This window comes from Chinchilla lanigera, unplaced genomic scaffold (assembly GCF_000276665.1).
Source record: "Chinchilla lanigera isolate Chin_1 unplaced genomic scaffold, ChiLan1.0 scaffold00083, whole genome shotgun sequence".
Classification (NCBI taxonomy): Eukaryota; Metazoa; Chordata; class Mammalia; order Rodentia; family Chinchillidae; genus Chinchilla; species Chinchilla lanigera.
In genome coordinates this window covers 4,352,589-4,373,847 of record NW_004955484.1, presented here as the reverse complement: position 1 = coordinate 4,373,847, position 21,259 = coordinate 4,352,589, and the positions used below count along the sequence as shown (strand labels likewise).

At 40.0% G+C, this 21,259-nt stretch overlaps 1 protein-coding gene across 1 annotated transcript in view; it reads left to right on the top strand.

Annotated features, from left to right (window-relative positions):
* Positions 1-19,898, top strand: part of Phlpp2 (PH domain and leucine rich repeat protein phosphatase 2) — a gene marked incomplete at its 5' end in the record, with an annotated part of 65,942 nt that extends 46,044 nt beyond the window's left edge. The window contains 9 exon segments of the mRNA XM_013503948.1: positions 1,930-2,025; positions 3,644-3,799; positions 6,070-6,270; positions 8,500-8,662; positions 8,952-9,082; positions 9,764-9,874; positions 10,627-10,821; positions 12,435-12,666; positions 15,096-19,898. Coding sequence (XP_013359402.1) covers positions 1,930-2,025; positions 3,644-3,799; positions 6,070-6,270; positions 8,500-8,662; positions 8,952-9,082; positions 9,764-9,874; positions 10,627-10,821; positions 12,435-12,666; positions 15,096-16,250 — 2,440 coding nt within the window.
* Positions 19,899-21,259: the final 1,361 nt, after the last annotated feature.

Sequence of the window (21,259 nt, the reverse complement as noted above, 5' to 3'; positions counted from 1 at the left end):
TTTGGAGAGATATTAATTATAGTCAGGACTTTATTACTTTTCTTGGTGATTAGGAATAAATAAATGAAGTTCATTATATACTGTTACTCATTCATTTTGAAGCTGTGTTAGGCATTCAACATTCAGTGGTTGAGTTTTATAGTCTGCTGGAGAGATCAACATTCAGACAAGCAGTTACAGGGTGGCATCATAAATGCTGTGAGTTAGGGCCCAGGATGTAGCTCAGTGGCACAAGCGCCTACCTGGCAAGTGCAAGGCTCTGAGTTCGATTCCTAGTACCAAAAAATAATAAAATAAAATGAAATAAATGCTGTGAGTAGAGAGTCCTTAAAGCAGTCAAGTAGCAGTGGGCAGGGTTGTGTATGATCAGGTTTGTTGTGATAGGTAAATGAGCTATTTGGTACAAAATATATAATATCGGGCCTGGCATATAATAGTCTTTCCAACTAAGTTTCTTTTTTAGTTACTTCATTATCATTATTATTAAGCTGTCATTTTAGATTCCTTTTATCTATTTCTTTCTGTCATATCTTAGCAAAATCCCAATACTGGTCATTACTAGCATTTTACCTTTTCCACTGAGCTTGATCATTGCTGAAGAAAATCACATCCATTTGGCACCAGTAAAATCAGTTTCCAACCTCATCTGAGGCTTATTGTTTTTTTCTTGTCAGTTCCTTCTAATGACCTTGGTATGTGTTTACGGTTACACTATTTCCTTTATACCCCGTTATATCGTGCATGCGAGTTTTGCTTCCTATTACATTGAGAAAACAGAGGTCATTGTGGGTGATTTTCCTAGGCTTCCTATCACCCTGCTTGAGTTTACGTAGATTCATACCCATTCTCAGCTTCTCTCCTCTGTTTAAGGCTAGTCCAACAGTCTATGCTTTTGACCTTTGCCACTCCCACCACTCTGGAGTTGGTCAGTTGTTACCCTGTCCTCTTTTTTTTGGTACCAGGAATGAAACTCAGGACCTGGTGCTTGCCAGGCAGGTGCTGTGCCACTGAGCTATGTCCCTTCCTACTCTTCTCTTGTGTGTGTTCACTGTCTTTCTTTTTCTCAGTCTGTCCAAATACTTTTATCTTGTCTGTCTTCATAACAAAGTTACTTTACCTCACAATCCCTGTAGCTACTACTGTCTAACACTCTCACTTTTTTGTCCAAATTTTTTTCTTTAATTAGATTTTATTGGTACATTGTAAATATACATAATGATCACATTCATCACCAAATTCTTATTCTCAAGAATTACTTGCATTTATGTCTTGGTTTCTTCAGTTCTTTTTTCCTTGTCTGTTAATGTTTTCCTTCTTTTATTTTTTAAAATAAAAAAAAACAAACAGCATAAAAAAAAAAAAAACCTGAGATAAACACCTTAAAGGAAGAAAGCTTTACTTTGCCACATGGTTTCAGAGGTTTCAGTCCATGGTTGGTTGGACCTTGTGTAAGACAGAATATCATGAAGAGAGCACATGGTAGAGGAAACTGCTTATCTCAAAGCAGCTGGGAAGCAAAGAGAGAGGAAGGGGCCAGGTTCCCAATGTCCCCTTCAAGGGCAGGCCTCTACTGACCTTTCTTCCATAGGCTCCTGCTCCCCAAAGATTCTACCACCTACTGATAGTGCCACAGACTGATGACCAGGCCTTAACCACATGGCCTTTGGTGGACAATTTAAGATCTACACTATAATGTGCCTTGTCTTCTTTTTTGTTTTTGCAGTACTGGGAATTGAATCCCTGGGGGGATTCCTACCTTCCCCTCCCCCTTGGACTTAGGTTCTCACTAAGTCATTAAGTAGCCCAGGCTGGGTTTGAATTTGTGATTTTCTTGACTCAGCCTTTCAGTGTGCTGGCATTACAGATGTATACCACCCAGCTACACTTTGTCATCTTCACTGATGTCTTTCATTTATTTATTTTCTGTAGAAACCTGCTGGAATGTGTCCCTGATTGGGCCTGTGAAGCAAAGAAACTAGAAATATTAGATATGAGCTATAATCTTCTCACAGAGGTTCCTATAAGGTATGTGTACATGGGAATGTGTATTTGTGTATGTGTGTTTGTATTTATTTATTTTCTTAGATTTGAGTTGCCCCTTACAGTTGTTCAGTGAACACTGAATACCTGCTGAGTACTTGGTGGTGTTATATGTTGTAAGGAATATAATATACATGGTCTGGTCTATAAGAACCTTAATAAGAAGATACTGTGACTCGCATAGATAAATGTTATAAAATGTACCAAGTTGCTGGCATAGGTTGGTGATATATGAAAGTAATAATAGGGTTTTTTTTTTTTTTTTGTCTTTTTGAGCCAGGGTCTCACCATGCAGTTCAGGCTGGTCTTGAACTCACTTTATAGCCCAGGCTAACCTCGAACTCACAGTGATCCTCCTGCCTCATCCTCCCTGAGTGCTGGGATTACAGGCGTGTGCCACTATGCCTGACAATAATAGTTTTGTGTGTGTGTGTGTGTGTGTGTGTGTGTGATACTGGGGATTGAACCCAGTACCTTCACACTGAGCTACATCCTCAGCTTTTTTTATTTTTTATTTTGAGATAAGTTCTTGCTAAGTTGCCCCAGTGGGATTCAAACTTCTGCTCCTTCTGCCTCAGCGTCCCAAAGTGCTGGGATTATAGGTATGCACCATCAAGCCTGACAAAATAGTTAATTTTATAGGCTGAGTTATTATGAGCTGGGTAATACCCCAAGAACTTCACTTTTATGGTCTTACCTCATCTATTAACCGTATTATGTATGTGCTGTTGTCTTTATCTCAGAAATTTGAAAACTAAAGAACTTGTCTGAGGTGGTACTTAACCAGCAAGTAATGGGGAATGGCATTTGAATGTAGTCATTCTTACTTCAGAGCTTTTACTCTTAATCACAGCACTGGCTAAACTGCTTTAGAAATTCAGAAGAACTTCGAATAATTAGAGAATGCTTTGTGGAGAACATAGCATTTGAACTGACCTCATAGGGTGATGGGATTTCTCTCAGTGAAGGGGAAGGAGAGTGGTGCTTGGCAGAGTTGAGCGGTTGCAGGGGTGTGTTCAAAACCACTGACATGTAAAGTGTGTGCCTATGGAGTTTTAAAACTAAACTAGAGGCTTGGTAGCATAAGAGGTCTGAGCACAACCTTTGGAGTCAGACTGTGCCATTTACTATTCACTGTGAGGTCCTTGGCAGGTCGGTCAGTTAATTTTTCTGAACATTCTTAAATGACTTACACAATCTAAGCACTCAATAAATAGTTTTTCTTGCAATGAAATTTTATTATGAATTTATTAAATTAAATCCACAGAAATTATTAATAAATGTTATCTAAGCTTCATCTCTGTCTAAACTTAAAATCTGACTGAGTTTGTGCAAGAAATTGCTTTAGCTTAGATTTCTGTGCTGCTTGTGTTCATGAATTCATCTTTTCTTAGAATGACCTTACTGACTTTGTGGTGAGTGGTGGGTAGCATACGGTCTTGCTGCTTTCTTGGCTTGGGCACTTGTTAATGATTATATAGTCTAGAAAGAATGTGTTTCTATTAAATCGGTTGACTGATTTTTAGTTAAATAGCCTAGGACAGACTTAGAAAGGAGGATTTAAGTATGTTTTTATTTGCTTCTTTGTGTTGTCTCCCCTCAGAATTCTGAGTAGCTTGAGTCTTAGGAAACTGATGGTGGGACACAATCATGTCCACAGTCTTCCAGCTCTGGTGGAGCACATCCCGCTGGAGGTGCTGGATCTCCAGCACAACGTCCTCACCAGGCTGCCAGATACCCTCTTCTCCAAGGCCTTAAAGTGAGTATCAGAGGGTTTTTGTTTTTTGTTTTTAGAAGAGCGGAATCACTGACTAAACGAACTGCATTGGCTCGTCATTGGAGTGATTTTTGGAACTGTATTTATAAGTTGACCTGATATTCCAATGATAGGTGGAAATCTACTTGTAATTTTTATGAAAGAAAAGATGGCAGTGTTTCATGAGGTGGTAATCTCTAACTCAAAGTTGAAATAATCATCAAATAAGGAGTTTGTTTATAGACAATTTCAAGTAGGTTGGAAAGATTCAGGCTTTCATCCCCAAAACTAAATTTAGTTGTTGAAATTTAAAGAGAAATTGCAACATTCTGGTATAGCTTCTTTGGGCAGTTTTCAGCTTTTGCACTGGGGAGAAAAGGCTGTACTACTAAAGTCAGTTTAACTGTAGCAAACTGTCTGTTGAGTTACATTCTTCATTTGCAGAGCTTTTTTGCTGCCTACTTTGAGAACTATAAGTTACAAACTTTCAAAAGGTATTTGGTATCTCATTACAAATTAACAAATACATGGTATATCTTCCTATTTTAAGGCCTTTAATCAGGTTTACCTAATAACGTATGTCACCTTTAAATTAAAATTAGATTTTATTTTTATGTATTTTTTTGTGGGTTTTTTTGTTGTATTGGGTATCAGACTCAGGGTCTTGCACATGCTAGGCAGTCAGTCACTGTACCTCTGAGCTACCCACCTGCTCACCATCCAAGTATACTAATTTTTTTTGTGATACTCTTGTACAACACAAGGACAGCAATATCATCTTCAATATAGAAATGGAGAAAGCCGTGATAAGTGTAGTAGTTTAATATAGAGCTACAGGAAATATACAAAAAGCATTTGGCTCACAAATGTTTGGTCTCTGTTTAGCAGCTTGTGTATCTTTTAATCTATAATACCCTTGGTTGGATATTCCTCAAAATAATATGTTTGAAAATTAAAAAAATGTTTCAAGGATATTTTGTTTCAGAAAGTTGATATGATGTCTGTAATCCCAGCACTTGGGAGGCTGAGGCAGGAGGATTGTTGCAAGTTCGAGGCCAGCCTGGGTTACAAAGTGAGCTCAAGGCCACCCTGAACTGCATAGTGAGACCCTGTCTCAAAAAGATCAAAAAAAAAAAAAAAGTTGATAACAGAGGCTTGATACAGCTGTTAACAAGTATTCATGAGCAATATATTTCACTGCATTTAGTTCTAATGATGTTCTGAATAAAATTTGTTTACCATCTTAGATTCTGTATTAAAAGAGTTACTTAGCTATAGGAAACTGTCAGTTTATGTAATAGTCAGTATAGAGAGAGCAGTTTTGGGACATATCTTCAGTAAGCTTAGAGCTAATTAAGGATGTGAATCATACAACATAAAGATTTAAGAATGTAAAATACACTTTACATTCTTAAATATATTAGCTGTCTCTTATGAAGAATGTTCTCTATATCCCAGATACTATGTTTGGCAGATGTTTAAGTCATACCATGTCTTACCTGTTAGATTGCCAGGCTGGGGATATAGCTCAGTGGCACAAGGACCTGAGCTCAATTCCCAGTACCAAAAAAAAAAAAAAAAAAAAAAGAATAAACCTATTAGATTGCCAAAGATTAGATTGAGTTATGATCCAGTGTTAACAAATGTGTGAACATGCTGACATTCTTGTGTTCTTATGGAAGGATAGCCATGTTCAAGTTCAGTTTGGTAATATGTTAAAAAAATCTTTATATATCCTTTGATCCCATAAATTTAGGAATGTACCCTAAAGAAATAAGTGGATAAGGACCTAAAGATACTCATTACAGTGTTTATAATAAGTGCAAAAAGCCAGCCTATATGTCCATTCCTAGGAAATTGTTTTGAGATTGGCTAAATAAATAATGATGCTGTTAAAACCAGATGAACTTTTTTTCTGAAGGATATCTTCATAGTTGAGATATGTGTGAACATGATACTCTACAGTATCCTTTCAGTAGACACATAGACAGTAAAAGATGAAGCGAGGTTAGAATCTAGCCATCACACAAGCCTAGGAAGGTAGGCACACTTATGTTCTTCCCTCTGTACTTGGCTTGCATGAGTTGAGTAAAAGGAATTTGAGTTTGGATAAACTCAGAGAAAACTATGTGCAAGAGATCACTGTTTTATTTTTATTTTATTTTTTAGTTTAGGAAGTTGAAATGGTAGCATTTCATACTCAGAATATGCCAATTCTTACATAAGAAGGCAGCAAACACAAAAGAAATGATGATCTCTGTTGTGTCTGTCAGTCTCAGGTACTTGAACGCATCTGCAAATAGTCTGGAGTTCTTGCCTTCTGCCTGCACTGGGGAAGAGAGCCTGAGTATGCTGCAGCTGCTTTACCTGACCAACAACCTCCTGACAGATCAGTGCATCCCTGTCCTGGTCGGGCATCCACACCTGCGGATCTTGCACCTCGCAAACAACCAGCTGCAGACCTTTCCTGCCAGGTGAATGAATGCAGACTTTGATTCTTTTCAATTATAACATTAATTCTGCATGTGTCAGACTAAATTATAGCCATCTTGGTTTGACACTTCTTTATGTAAACTGACCGATGCTAGATTTCACTAGTCCAATGGGAAAATCTCATTTTACTAGTTTGTACTTACTTAGTTGTTAGATATTAGTGACCAAAGAAATTGTGGTTAAAATGCGTTTAATTTTTAGTTCTAGTTATAGTAATGGTCGGGGAGTGTTCAACAAACCTGTAATTAAATTGGGGAAGTAGACAAGTGTCTAGGCAGTTGCCATAAAATGTTACAAATGCATGGTGTTAAAGATATGCACAAGTTACTGGCTGCATTGCCCAGGGCCTGGGTTGGGTTAGGCCTGGAGGAAGAGATGAATTGTAGCCAGGTTATGTGTGTGCGAAGACGTAAGAGACGATTAATGCTGTCAATTTTTATTTAGTGGCAGTGGAGACACCTTCAAAATAGTCATTTGTAATCATATTTTCAAAAACTAAGAACATGAAACATTTGATGGAATGAAATTATAAATATCACATGAAGTTATTGAATATCTGAATTTCCATCACACACACACACACATATAATAGAAATCACTTTTGATTCTCATTTTATTTTTATTTTTTAAATTAAAAAAATTATTTTTTTTAGTGTTTTGCGACAGGGTCTCACTTTAGTCCAGGCTGGTGTTGAACTCAGGGCAGTCCTGCCTCAGCTCCCAAGTGCTGGGATTACAGACATATGCCACTACCCCAGCTGATTCTCAGTTTGTTTTACAAATTTTCTTAGAAACGTGGTAAACTAAGAAAAATTGGCTAGGCATGGTGGTGCACATCTGTAATGACAGCACTCAGGAGAGTGAAGCAGGAGGATCACTGCGAGTTCAGTGCCGGCCTGGGCTACGTAGAGTTCAAGGCCAGCCTGAACTACGTAGCGAGACCCTGTCACAAAAACAGAAAGAAAAGAATTAATTGTTTTAAAATGACAATTTTATGAACATGTATAAAATGAGATAGAATTTAAGAAGGCAAGTGATATGAACTATATTCTTTAAAAGAATGGAAACTGTGGAATTTAAGGTTAGTATAGAACCTTAATTTAAGGGTATAGTAGATGTCTTGAAATCTCATGAGATTAATTTAGTTGACCTCAAAATATTTCACATAAAGTGAAAATATCAGACTGTTTGTGAAACTGTTGGGTAATAACAGATTTATCCCTAAAAAACTAATGTATTTCACCCAGTTTGTTTTTTTGAGACAGTTCTTACTACGTAATCTAGGTTGGCCTTAAACTCACTGGCTAGTCTCAAACTCCTGATCTTCCTGCTTCAGCCTCCCAAGGGATTCCAGGCATGCACCACAGTGCTTGGCTTTGATGACACTGTTGGAGGGATCCATGTAGGCTGATATAAAAATGAAAATACATCAAAGAAAATAAAAAAATAAAGTAGTAGTAAAGGTGAGAAGTGACAGGAGATAACGCAAAATTAAAGTAATCTAGTTACAGATTGTAAAGCTAAATGGAATTTAGGAGCAGCATATTAAAGAAAATGTATATTGCATACTGAGTCTTCTGTGAGGTCATATCCTGAGCAGTGTTAGAACTGAATAGGTCTGGTACCGGAGAAAAACCAAAAAAAAAAAAAAAAAAAAAAAAAAAACCAAAAAAGAACTGAATAGGTACAACCCAAATCTCATTTCTTTTGGACCGTTTTCAGAATCTAGCACAGTTCTGGTGCTAGATTGAGATACAGACATGGCATTGCTATTTATAACTCAGTAAGATGCAGAGGGGGAGTAGTGTAAGAGAAAAGCATGAGAATTAGATATGGGAACATGTTTAATATAGTATTAAATAAAAAAGTAAATTATAAAACAATGTTTCTTTAATATAGCATCATTTGTAAAATTTGAGAAATGTAGTTTCACGCTTTAAAGTCATTTCTTGTAAATCAGACATCAGGAAGATGTGTATACCTAGTACCGAGCCACTGTCAGGAAGGCAGGAGCAGTATGTCAGCCCTTGAAACATGCTCGGTGGCGGGTCAGCCTGAGATTGCCCGGCTGTTGTCTCTTTGCTTCCATCTCACTGGTCCTTTGCGGTGGATCAGGTCAGCTTTCTGTATTCTGTAGATGCTGTAAACAGCACTTAGTTGGAAACTGTTCTTTTTTGGTGCAGTATGGTATTTTGGTGTTTCTTTTTCAGCAAACTAAACAAATTGGAGCAACTGGAAGAACTGAACCTAAGTGGCAACAAGCTTAAAACCATTCCCACAACCATAGCAAACTGCAAAAGGCTGCACACCCTTGTTGCACACTCCAACAACATCAGCATTTTCCCAGAAATACTGCAGTTGCCTCAGATTCAGGTACTTTTATGTGCTTGAATGATGTCTCTATGGGAAAAATTTTAAGGGAGTGAGTTGAGCTGCTTCTCTTACAAGGAAGAAGATGGATGTATGAGTGAAATTACTTTCTTCTCTCAAGGAAGAGATACACTCTCTTCTAACATGCTCAGTTTGGGAATGTTAGTATACTTAATTCATTCCGGGAAAGAAATTAAATTCCCCTTTGAGGATATACAGTATTGAAAGTTTGAGCATTTGGAAGTAAAACTATCACGTATTATCTTTTGATTTTTTTTCCCCTGCTTCTCAGTTTGTAGACCTAAGTTGCAATGATTTGACAGAAATCCTAATTCCGGAGGCTCTGCCTGCTACATTACAAGACCTTGACCTGACTGGAAATACAAATCTGGTTCTGGAACACAAGACTCTGGACATGTTTAGGTGGGGAAAAAATCTGAAATTGAATTTGCTTGTGTTCTGAAGCCCACCAGCCATCTGGGGGTCTTTGTTAGGACTGTGGCAGTCTAAATTAATTAAAAGGATAGAATGAAGTAGGTGAGAAAGTCCCTAGTTTCTCTTCTTTGATTCAGTTATGAATGTATGTTCTATCCAATAGTAAATCTATTTTGGTACTGCTTTGTGGCCACTATCCATACTGAATAATTTTGTGTAGCAGGCATGGATATTTCAGGTGGGACAGGCCACATTACAATAAGTAAGGAGCAGTACAATTCACTCATTGCACCGAATTTCATTTGCTAATAGTATTTAAAGTAAGTAGTTGGCTGAAACTTAGAGATCCTCATCTGTGTTGTGCATTAATTTTAACAACATTTGGTCCTTACTTTCCTCCTGCCCCTGTTCTTTTTTTTCTCTTCCATCTGAGTCAGGAGTTCATCAAACTATTTTCATTCAGTCTCTGTGGAAATGCATTTTAGTCTGTAAAGGGCTTATTTTATAAAAATGTTACTGTTGAGATAGTTGTTATGAAATACAAAAGAGAGGCTGGGTTATAGCTCAGCAGCACAGTGCTTGCCTGGCAAGCACAAGGTCCTGAGTTCAATTCCCAGTAACCACATTGCCAGAATATGGTTTAATCTTTTCTTCCTCTGCCTCCCACAGCCATATCACAACCCTGAAAATTGATCAGAAACCTTTGCCGACCACAGATTCCACAGTTACATCAACTTTCTGGAGCCATGGACTGGCTGAAATGGCAGGACAGAGAAATAAGTGAGTATGTGGGCTGTGGAGACTTGAGAAAGGAAAAAGGCAGCCCCTGGTATCTGGGAACAGGTCTGGTGCTCGTAGCAAGGCCATGTTGTTAAACAGATCAAAGAACATCAACATCAGATAAGATCCTTCCGGGACCATCATAAAAGTAAAATAACAAAGTGAATGTCTACCAGATATCCCCTCCAGTGCCTTTCTCCCTGTGCTCATTTTCCTCCCCTACTGATAAGATTGATTGCAGTGTCCAACTACATAACAGCCCTGCTGATGGTCCCCAGTTTGCTGTAATCTTTCACTTCCTCAGACTGCCCCAAAATAGCCCAACTGAAGCCAAAACCCATACAGGGTTTTTTCTAGCACCTTCTTCCCTAGGTACTCCAGGGTGCCATGGGGTGCATTCTTCCTTGCTGCAAGGGGTAATAAACCCAGCTTCAACCACAGATGTGCCCCGGTGGTCTTTGGGTGAAGGGCATTGACAAAACTAATCCTTAATCCAAAACTAATCCAAAAACATCTTTTCCTGACAGCACTGCAAAGCTGATATATACTGCTCACTTTCTTTAGGACATCAGCTCATTCAGATGCTGCTTAATTATCTTATCTAGGGCCTTTTTCCATGTAGAGGTGAAGATTTACCCACTAATATTACTCATCTTCAGCTAATACTTTTTTAAAGAGCACTCTTTCAAGAGTAATTTTTTTACCAAAGCTCTCTTTGATGACTGTACCATCTTCTTATATTTCTTCCCTAGGCTGTGTGTGTCTGCCTTAGCTATGGATAACTTTGCAGAGGGGGTAGGAGCTGTGTATGGCATGTTTGATGGGGACCGAAATGAGGAGCTTCCTCGCCTGCTGCAGTGCACAATGGCAGATGTGCTTTTGGAAGAAATACAGCAGTCAACAAATGACACAGTTTTCATGGCCAGCACCTTCTTGGTATCTCACAGGTAAGCAGGTGGGTTGAATAATTCCTAGGTGAGCTCGGCTTTTGAAAAATAAATTTCTCTAAAGCAGAAAACCAAGGTTTAAATTACGAATTCAAGAGTGTTCCTATTCTTTCTTCCATAGTTTCTCAGTATCAGGATAGCCTGATGGGAACTTTGGCTCTTTAAGGAGCCTGTGGAGTCATCTCTCTTTTCTGTTGAACCCAAAGGCTTCTGGGGATCTGGGAAACTCAGAAATTATGTGCAAAAGATTGTGGTGCATCTACGTCTGTACATGTTGGGGAGGAAGGTGGTAAGCTTTCGTAAGATTCTCCAAAGAATCAGTGACCTGGGAAAGGTTAACAAGCACTGATCAGATTCAGGCATTTAGAATACTTGTTACTAGGGTTTACCCAATGAACCTTATTCAAGTCTAAGCCATTTAAGGGAAAACCCCTTAATCGAACTATTGAAAGTCTCTTGGTAGCTAAGGTAGTGTCTTGTACATCAGGAGAGCTGCATAAAGGATGTGAATAACTGAGAGGTTAACTTTTATAGTCAAGGCTGAGTGGAACCACCTGCAGTTGGAGCTGGTTTTATCTGCCATCCTAACAAAGCATGGTGTTGGGAAGGAATCTGTTTTTTAGTAGAATTGAGCTAGAAGCTTGGTAAAATAATGGGTTTGGAATTTTTTTGTTTTTTTTTTTGACCAGGAAGCAAACTCAGGACCTTGTGCTTGTTAGGCAGAAAATAATGGGTTTGGAAAAAGGATTTTAATTTATGAAGCGTCTCCCAAGGTCCTGGTGCTTGTTCCGTGCATTTCTCATCCTGTGTCTTTAATTTCAAATCAACCAAAACAGGCAGACATTTTGTCAGAGAAATGTCTGAGAGAAATAGCTTGCTGTGAGTCTCCAGCCAATACATGGCAGAGTTGGAATGTGGCACTAAATTCTCTTGCGACTGATTGCTCTGTGTTAGTATGGTGTCCTATGTGTGGGGACATTGATGCCATGTGTATGGAGGAAACATGAGAATTACAGTCCTTCCTTCAAGAAACTGATAGCCAGGCCAGTCGTGGTGGCACACGCCTGTAATCCCAGCAGTCTGGAGGCTGAGGCAGGAGAATAGCTGGGAGTTCAAGGCCAGCCTGGGTTACATAGTGAGTTCAAGCCAGCCCAAACTACATAGTAAAACCCTGTCTCAAAAGAAAAGAAAAGAAAACTGACAACCTGACTGATTCTCAGTGTTTTTTCAGGGCCAGCATCCACAGCACCCCCAGAAACTTGTTAGAAATGAAGATTGTTGGGCCAGCCTCTTAATCCCTGATGCAGAAATGCTAGGGGCAGGACCCAGCACTCTGTGCTCAAACAGTTACCAGACCCTCGAGATGATTGCTGAAGTTTCCGAAGCCCTGAATTAGGAAGTCTCTGATCAGATACAAAGCAGTAGAGAAAGACGCATGTGTTCTAGCCCCACCCCCACCTTTAATTTTTTTCCTCCATTAGCTGAGAATGGAAGGCATAACTCTTTACCACCCTCACCCGTATCAGAAGTCTTCTTTCGGGTAGATAAGGGTTAGGTGTTTCATGATCCCCATGGCAGAAAAACAAGCTTCATTTTCCTTTTTTTCTAAACAGGAAGTTAGGAATGGCTGGCCAGAAGCTGGGGTCCTCTGCTCTCCTGTGCTACATCCGCCCTGACACTGCCGATCCAACAAGTAGTTTCAGCTTGACTGTGGCTAATGTTGGCACATGCCAAGCAGTCCTGTGTCGAGGTGGAAAGCCAGTACCTCTCTCTAAGATCTTCAGCCTCGGACAGGACCCAGAAGAGGCACAAAGAGTGAAGGACCAAAAAGCCATCATAACAGAGGTACATCACACTCTCTGCCAGTCACTTCTGTTCCCAAAATCCAGTGAAGGTTGTTTTATGTAGAGGCCTTGAAGTTTGTTTTGTTTCTGTCATGCTTTATAAATTGTATTCAGTCCGGATAAATGTTCAATTTGTATGGCTTCACTAGTAGGACTAAAAGAAAATGTATTGAGCAATTAGTAACAAAAGGAAAAAGTAGAATTAATTAGAAATGAAAAGTCCTGCTGGGTGTGGTGGCACACGCCTCTAATCCCAGTACTCAGGAGGCTGAGGCAGGAGGATCACCCCAAGTCCGAGGCCAGGCTGAACTACATACATAGCAAGACCCTGTCTCAAAAACAAACAAAATAAAATCCAAAGAAATGGAAAGTCCTAATTCATCATCCTTTAAATGAATAGCTAACAAATAAGATAAATGTTGTGTCTCCCTTAGTTCCCAGTTCCTTTGCTTTGTTATTTAAACAGAAAACGACGGATTTCTATAGTGTGGCATTCCTATTCTGAAATGTGAAGTTTCAGAATATTTTTTTCCTGTTGATAATATACTTTATATAACTTAGTATACTCCAGTGTTCCTTTTAGTAATAAAGTATCATGTATCTCTACTATTTTATAGTTTTTCTCCTTTTAAAGAAATTAGCATAACTTTTCTTTCAGAGAGACTTCAGCATGTGAACATTATTTACTACAAAGCAGAATTCTGTTCAGATCTTTTGCCCATTTTAAATTGGATTGTTTATTGTTGAGTTTTAAGAGATTTCTTTGTATGTTTTAGAAACAAATCTTTTATCAGATAATGTGTTTTGCAAATATTTCCTCCTGGTATGCGGCTTATCTCCCCATTCTCTTAACAGTTTCTTAAGTTTTTGGTTGTAGTGAAGTCCCAGCTATCAGTTTGTTTTGCTTTTCCTCATGGATTGTGCTTTTGGTGTTCCATCTAAAAGTGCATTGCCAAACCCAAGGTCATCATATTTTCTGCTCTATTATCTTCTGGAAGTTTTATAGTTTTGAGTTTTACATTTAGATTGTTGGTTCACTTTGAATTAATTTTTGTGAAAGTGTAAGCCTTGCCTCTGGCTCTAGATTTTTTTTTAATGGCTATGTCTAGTTGTGCTGGAACCATTTGTTAGAAAGACTACCCTTTCTCCGCAGTTGTCCTCCGTTCCTTTGTCAAGGATGAGTTGATTTTATTTGTGTGGGTCTATTTCTGGGCTCTCTATTTTGTCAGAGTTCTACATAAGGACTATCCATCTTAGATTCCACCCCAGGAGGTACAAAACCAGCAAGTATCATTATAATGTTGTCGATACTACTAGGATTCTGGAATTATGAGGCATTAATTTTAGGAAGGTCTTTCAGTCAAAACAAATGAAAGATAAAAGACAACTTTTAAAATAAAAAAAATTTTAAGACAACTTTTATTTGACTAGTCTGTTTTTATAGAATTTAAACGATATTTATTTATTTATTTATTATTGTTTTTCTTAGGGCATCTGAGACAAGTAGGAAAAATTTTTGTTACTTTTGTCACATTTTGTTTGCATCATTTACCGAGCATTATAGCTATAAATTTACTTAATCTTACCAATAACCCCCAAGAATGCCTTTATTTCCATTTTATAGATGAAGAAAATTAAGTTTTAGTGTTTGTATCAAACACTAAGTGAGAAGCCAGGGTTTTTACTCAGAAAGTGGCTGCCATTATGAAATTCATTCATTGATGACTTTAGAGTTTTGGGTTTTCTTTTTTAAATCAGTAACAAAGTGTTCAGCATATAAACATTCCCAACCTGCAGCCAGGCTGATTTCTTCCTCTTCATTTGGAAATACATGGGTTCTGATTTGAGTCGCTCTTCATTCTTGACTCCATCCCTGCAGAGCACGTAGATTTCAAGCTCCCATTTTTAAGCAGAATGTTTTTAGTATTTATTTCATGATTTAGCCACTGGTACTGTCTTATCCATTGGATATCTTTGCAGTCCCAACTGTGCCTGTAAGAAATCATTTTTAGTGATTCATCTTAGTTTTGGCCTGAGAGGACTAGGGATGGGAAACTGATAGTAGTTCTGGCTATAGTTTTTCTAACACGTTTCTTGATTTAAGGACATGCTGAGGCCTGTCCTTCATGTTAGAACAAATGTCTTTTTAGATGGTGGTGCCTTTTAATTACTTTATTTAATTGGATTTCCCTTCAGACCACTCAACTATTTGGTATAATAGCCATATGGCATTTTGTCTTTTTAGAATCTTAAAAAAAAAAAAAGAATCTTTCTACATTTATATTTGTAAATCCACTTATAATTGTACTGATTCTAGGACAAATCATATATAAAATATACTTTATTGTAGATCCCTAGACATTGCCAAAGATATAAAATTGCATGTCATTGTTGCTTCTTTCTCAATATTTGTATTTTGCTCATCTCTAGGACAATAAAGTGAATGGGGTAACTTGCTGTACTCGGATGCTGGGTTGTACCTACCTGTACCCTTGGATCCTCCCCAAGCCCCACATATCTTCCACTTCACTTACCATTCAAGATGAGCTGCTGATTCTGGGAAACAAAGCATTGTGGGAACACTTGTCATACACGGAAGCTATCAATGCAGTACGTCATGTGCAAGACCCGTTGGCAGCTGCCAAGAAGCTGTGCACGTTAGCGCAGAGCTATGGTTGTCAGGACAATGTGGGGGCAATGGTGGTGTATTTGAACATTGGTGAGGAAGGCTGCACTTGTGAAATGAATGGACTCACCCTCCCAGGTCCTGTGGGATTTCCTTCAACCACCGCCATCAAGGATGCCCCCAAGCCAACCACTCCTTCCTCTAGTAGTGGGATTGCCTCAGAGTTTAGCAGTGAGATGTCCACCTCTGAGGTGAGCAGTGAGGTGGGCTCCACCGCTTCTGATGAACACAACACTGGAGGCCTGGAGGCTGGCTTGGTCCCAAGGCCAGAAAGGCGCTGCAGCCTCCACCCAACACCCGCCTCTGGGGTTTTTCAGCGCCAGCCTTCTTGTGCAACCTTCTCCAGTAATCAGTCTGACAATGGCCTGGACAGTGACGATGACCAGCCTGTGGAAGGGGTCATCACCAATGGCAGCAAGGTGGAAGTGGAAGTAGACATCCACTGCTGCCGAGGAAGAGATCTTGAGAACTCTCCTACGCGAAAAGAGAATTCTTCCACTTCGTGTCCTGAGGAACACCCTAGAGGGCTGTGCTTTGGGATCCGAAGACAGAACAGTGTGAATAGCGGCATACTTATGCCACTGAACAAGGACAAGATGGAGTTACAGAAGTCTCCTTCCACTTCCTGTCTGTATGGAAAGAAACTCTCTAATGGCTCTATCGTGCCCCTAGAAGACAGTCTGAACCTCATAGAAGTGGCCACAGAGGCACCCAAGAGGAAAACTGGCTACTTTGCTGCCCCCACTCAGCTGGAACCAGAGGATCAGTTTGTTGTACCTCGTGACCTGGAGGAAGAAGTGAAGGAGCAAATGAAGCAGCACCAGGAAGGCAGGCCCCAGCCCGAACCCCATGAAGAGGATCGGACCGAGCCCCCAGAGGAGTTTGACACAGCGCTGTGATTCTGCCCCTGCAGGGGGCACAGTGTGAGGGAGGGTGTGTGCGGTTGGGGAGTGGACCGTGCAGAGGCCCTTTGCCTCTGTGTTTCTAACCATAGATACATGGAGTAGAACTTGGAGCCAAAAAACATGACAGCTATTAGGGCCTGGCTCTCGATGGGCCAGTACCACGTCAGTGTTAAGTTTCACATTTAACCTGCATTGGAATTCCCAGAGTTACTGGGAAGAAAGCAGATGTTGTTCTGTATCAGTCCTACCACCTGCCATTAACCCTTTCTCTCCTAGGATCATTTTGAGAATTTGCCTGCCTGGGCAGGAAAGGGACTTTTTCTGTGGAGGAAGTAACTGAAGGTTTATTTCTTTTACTAATTGCTGCTGATGGATCTCTGTGACAGAGAAGTCACCTTATCTCTTAGACTAACTAATGGGGGGGTGATGTGACTAGTCACATGGCTTTTCGTTCTTCTCTACGAGAATACAGCCTATCAAAATGATGTTTATTGGAGATGTAGAACCAAACAGATAATTTATGTATGTAATGTAATGAGAGCACTTTTCATTGACTGTGAACTTTTTATTTTTGAATCTGCACTCGAGCCAATCTTCTTAGAGGCAGCCTGGCACCTCTTTTCATAAGCAGAAAGACGACTGGGTGTTGGAGTCTTCTCTGAGGGTACTTAGAAGGGTCCTGGAAATTGTTTGAACTATTGTTTGATATCAGACTGTGAAAGCTCCTGGGAATCTTAGGGTAGTAGGATCGTCTTTGGGGGATGAAGGTGGGGAAGAAGTGATAACTGAGACTGCTTCCCCCGTGTCCGATAAAGAGGGTCACTCTTTGACAGATGTGACATCTGCTAGGACTTGTGGTTCCAGCAGATCACAGAGTGGGTACTTGGATTGACCTGTTTCTCTAATATGTGGTAACGTTGGCCATCAGCCACCCGGTGGGCCACACCGACACCGCTGGTACCCAAGTAACTGAGTTACAGAGATGACCCTGAACCAGAAGCTGAATGAGAACAGGTGGGTGGAGCTCACAGGTTAAATTTGTTCCTTCTTTAGAACAGAGAGATGGTTCACTGGGAGCTCACTCTTTCATGTTTGACAGTTCACCCTTCTGAACTTAACTTCCCACCATATGTGGTTTCAGAGTATGGGCTCAATACCAATATAAGAAAGACTCTTAATTGAAAAATTTCTAAGCTTACAAAAAACTTGTATTTTTCACATTCCATATAATCCTAGCAAGATGCAGTTTCTTCCATATTTCTGTCACTTGTTTCATTAAAAGATTTACTTAGAAAAATGAATTCCTACCTTATTTTACCATTGCTTGGTTTTACCCAATGGGAAATGTGCTTTGAAAGTTTAGAATATTTCATAATTAAAAGGAAAATAGAGTGGAACTCACTTTGTTTCATCAGAAACAAAACATTAAATATTCTGTTGAAAGTATATATTTATTCATTTGTATTTTGGGAGAAGTTTTTGTTCGAAGTCAAAATCAGATGACCTGTCCACAAATAGTTATGTCTCCCCATTTTCTCAGAGGTCCCATACCCCTGTGCATGTGTCAGTGAGGTACTCTCTTGAAGAATTTTGTGCCACTGTAGTAGCTGCCTACTAGTCGACCCCTCTAGAATCTGAACTTGAACCCTAATCATCAGGAACACTTGACTTCTCCCTGTCAAACTACTGGCCAGCTACTGAAAAACTTTAGAACTCAGGTTTTTGATTTGAAGTGGGGAACACGGTGGCTCATATGAAGTTTAGGTGCTGTTAAAAGATGGGAACAATAGTGTGTTGCCACCTTATTTTTATACGGGAAAATGAAAAAGGAAAAAAAAATGGAGGGAAAACCCAAGATTGTAGGTAATGGGTGATGTAAAACATCTTCCTACTCAAGACAGCCAAACCTTCGGGTTATAGAATCGTGATGTTGTCTAAAAATCAGTTATTTTGGAAGAATACCACTTTAGTAGCATATCATAAAAAAGTACTTTATCTGTGAACCCTTTTCATGTCGTCTGTGTGTCTACCGCCCCGCTAACTGGAATCACCTCAAAACCCAGTTCTGCAGTGACCTTAGCAAAAGTAAGTGTAGCAGCTGGGCATGGTGGCACACACAGATAAGCTCGGCTTCATCGGAGGCTGAGGCTGCAGATTAAAAGTCTAAGCCCCACCTGGGCAGCTTGTCTCCAGAAGTGAAAGGACTGTAGATGTAGCTCAGTATGAAGGCCCTGGGTTCAATCCCCAAGTACCACCCCCAAAAAAGTGTGCTTACTTTTGGTCAGCAGAACTCTGAAATTCCAAATGTATTTTTATGTGGTAGTGTTATTTTTAGGACCTGTTCAGTTATACTGAAAACCTTTAACGTAGGCTATACCAAAACTTACATTTTGCAATTTCCTTTCATTCATGTCTTTCTACAGTTGCTCTGTATTAAAGCAGGGTGAAAAGGCCATAGCCCATTACCAAAAATGTACCACATACCTATTTTGACCGGCAAGGTAATTTACAGATTTATTATCTGGGCAGGCTGCCAGTGAGAGCAGTAATGTTTCTCCAGGGGAGTGTGATCTTGCCAGGACTTTACCCAGAGGGTGTGTTCCCCCAGTGGGCGGAGTAAAGGTGATCTGTAGCACGGAAACCCATGTACCTCTGAAGGAACACTTCTCGTTACGGCTGCAGTTGAGGAGTTCCGCAGGGAAAGGAAAATGCGGCTGTATACCTGAAAATTTGAATGGTAGTATAGGACAGAAAGCAGCAGTGCTGCTGTGGTGAAGTCATGGAATGACACTCCTGACACAGCGAGGGCTTCATTATACTACTGTAGATTGTACTTGTGCAATAAGTCGGTGAACTCATTTTCTTGGCATACAGAAGAGCAGCTTGGTAATCACTGGGTGCTATTACAATTGCTTGTATTGAGTGCTGTTTTCCAGGAGATGGAGCCAGTTAGGTTTGGCTGATCTACTGACTATCAGATGATGCTCTTTCTATGTAGACCTTCAGTAAAAGCAGGTACTTGGAAGCCACAGGCTCACCTTCTCTATTTATTCAATAATTATTAATGAAGAGACCTCCATAAGGGAGCACTTGGCTGTTATCAATAAATGTATCAGTTACTAAAGAATTAGTCTCCAAGCCATTCGGTGATGTCCGCAGCATCACCGTAGAACTGTCTTGTGTCACTTTTTACTTCCCTCTGGGTGGAGCCTTCCAGGCTCCCCAATCATGGAGGCAAGTTAATCTTTCTCTCCAGTTAGTGACTTTCCCCAGGGGCTGGGTAAGCACTTCCTAGATTGAGAAATGCAGCTACAGTCAGACCTGCTCTGTTCCCTCATTTGGTGATCAATCAGCATAAACTCCTTGTACTCTAAATCTCATGCACCTCTCCCAGATGCTATAGGGTTTCTCTCACTGTTGCCAATGGATAGCATCCAGACAGTGAGCTCATATCTTATGGTTTTGTGCAATCATTGTTGTATTGTAGTCCTAAGACTCATTATAGTGTATTTTTGATATTTTTTGAAATGTGTTAAATTTTTTAATTCAATAATATGAGCCAGAGCATGTTGCAGCAAATCTATTGTTTGTAAAAAATAACAATAACAATAATAAATAAAATAAAATGGAATATCTTTTTCATGCTTTTGTTTTAAAATGGAATGCTTATTTTATAAACATTTTATCATGCAGCTATACTTTTCTCTCCTAACTTATGTGTGGAATTAGGTTTATCTTGTTTTGTTTCATTTTTGGAGTGAGGGTTTCGCTGTGTAGCCTAGGCTCACCTTGAACTCATGATGATCCTCCTGCCTCAACCTCCCAGGTGTTGGTATTACAGGTGTGTACCACCATGACCAGTGTTAGAAATAGGTTCTTAATCAAAATTCCTTTAGGATTTTTCTGCTCTTTCTTGCTTCATGGGAAGATAGGTAAGAACAAACACATAAAATCACATTCCATGATACTCTGGGAAGCTGTGAATTAAGGCAAAAATAAATAGTTTTGGTCAGCTTTTGCGTTATCTTTGTGTCACTTTAACAGAACATCGAACACAGGATGCTTACACAGAAATTCCTCATTGAGCTCACAGTCGCGGAAGTTTGAGAGCATGGCACTGGCACTCGCTCAGCTGTCAGCCTGGTCACACGGTGGGTAGCGGGGGCAGGAGCATGCTGGGGAACAGGTGATTACATCTCAAACCAAAAGCAGGGAAAGTGGAGTGGGACCAAATTCAAGCTTTGTATCAGTCCCTTCTCAAGACCCACCAAGGAAGAGCCGGGGATATAGCTCAGTGGCACAAGAGCCTGCCTGGCAAGCACAAGGTCCTGAGTTCGATTCCCGGTACAAAAAAAAAAAAACAAACATACCAAGGAGTCACAAGAACCACCGGCAGAGGGCGCCCCCCAGTGACTGAGGACCTTAAGTGGGCTCCCAAGGGTTCCACTGCCGCCCAGTAGCACTGTACTGCGGACGAAGTCTTCTGTCAGTGGCTCCTTGGGGGGTGGCCTCAAACCACATCCAAACAGTAGCACCTTTCTGCTTAAATAACAGTAAAGATTTTTAATTTAGAAAACATTCTGGCTTGGCTTATATGTTTAAAGAAATCTCTAAGGCAGGAAACACAGTCCTTGTTTATGTGAAGGTTATCAGCTGAGCAGAAGAAATGACTGTCAACAATGTACAGATCCTCTTGGGGCTGAAGAAAGAAGTTGGCCACGTTTTTCATAATGCAGTGGCTCAGTGTCAGGATTTCAGATGTAGCGGTGAGTGTGGGCTTACAAGATCATTGTAATCCAGTTACACCTTAAAATTAGTGCTTCCAGGCCAGGTGTGGTAGTACATGCCTGTAACCCCCGCACTCAGAGGCTGAGGAAGGAAGGATGGCAAGTTTGAGCACAGCCTGGCCAATTTAGTGAGACTTTGTCTCAAAAAAAGAGGAAAAGGGCTGGGGATGTAGTTCAATGTGAAGGCCCTAAATCCAATCCCCAGCACCCAAAATT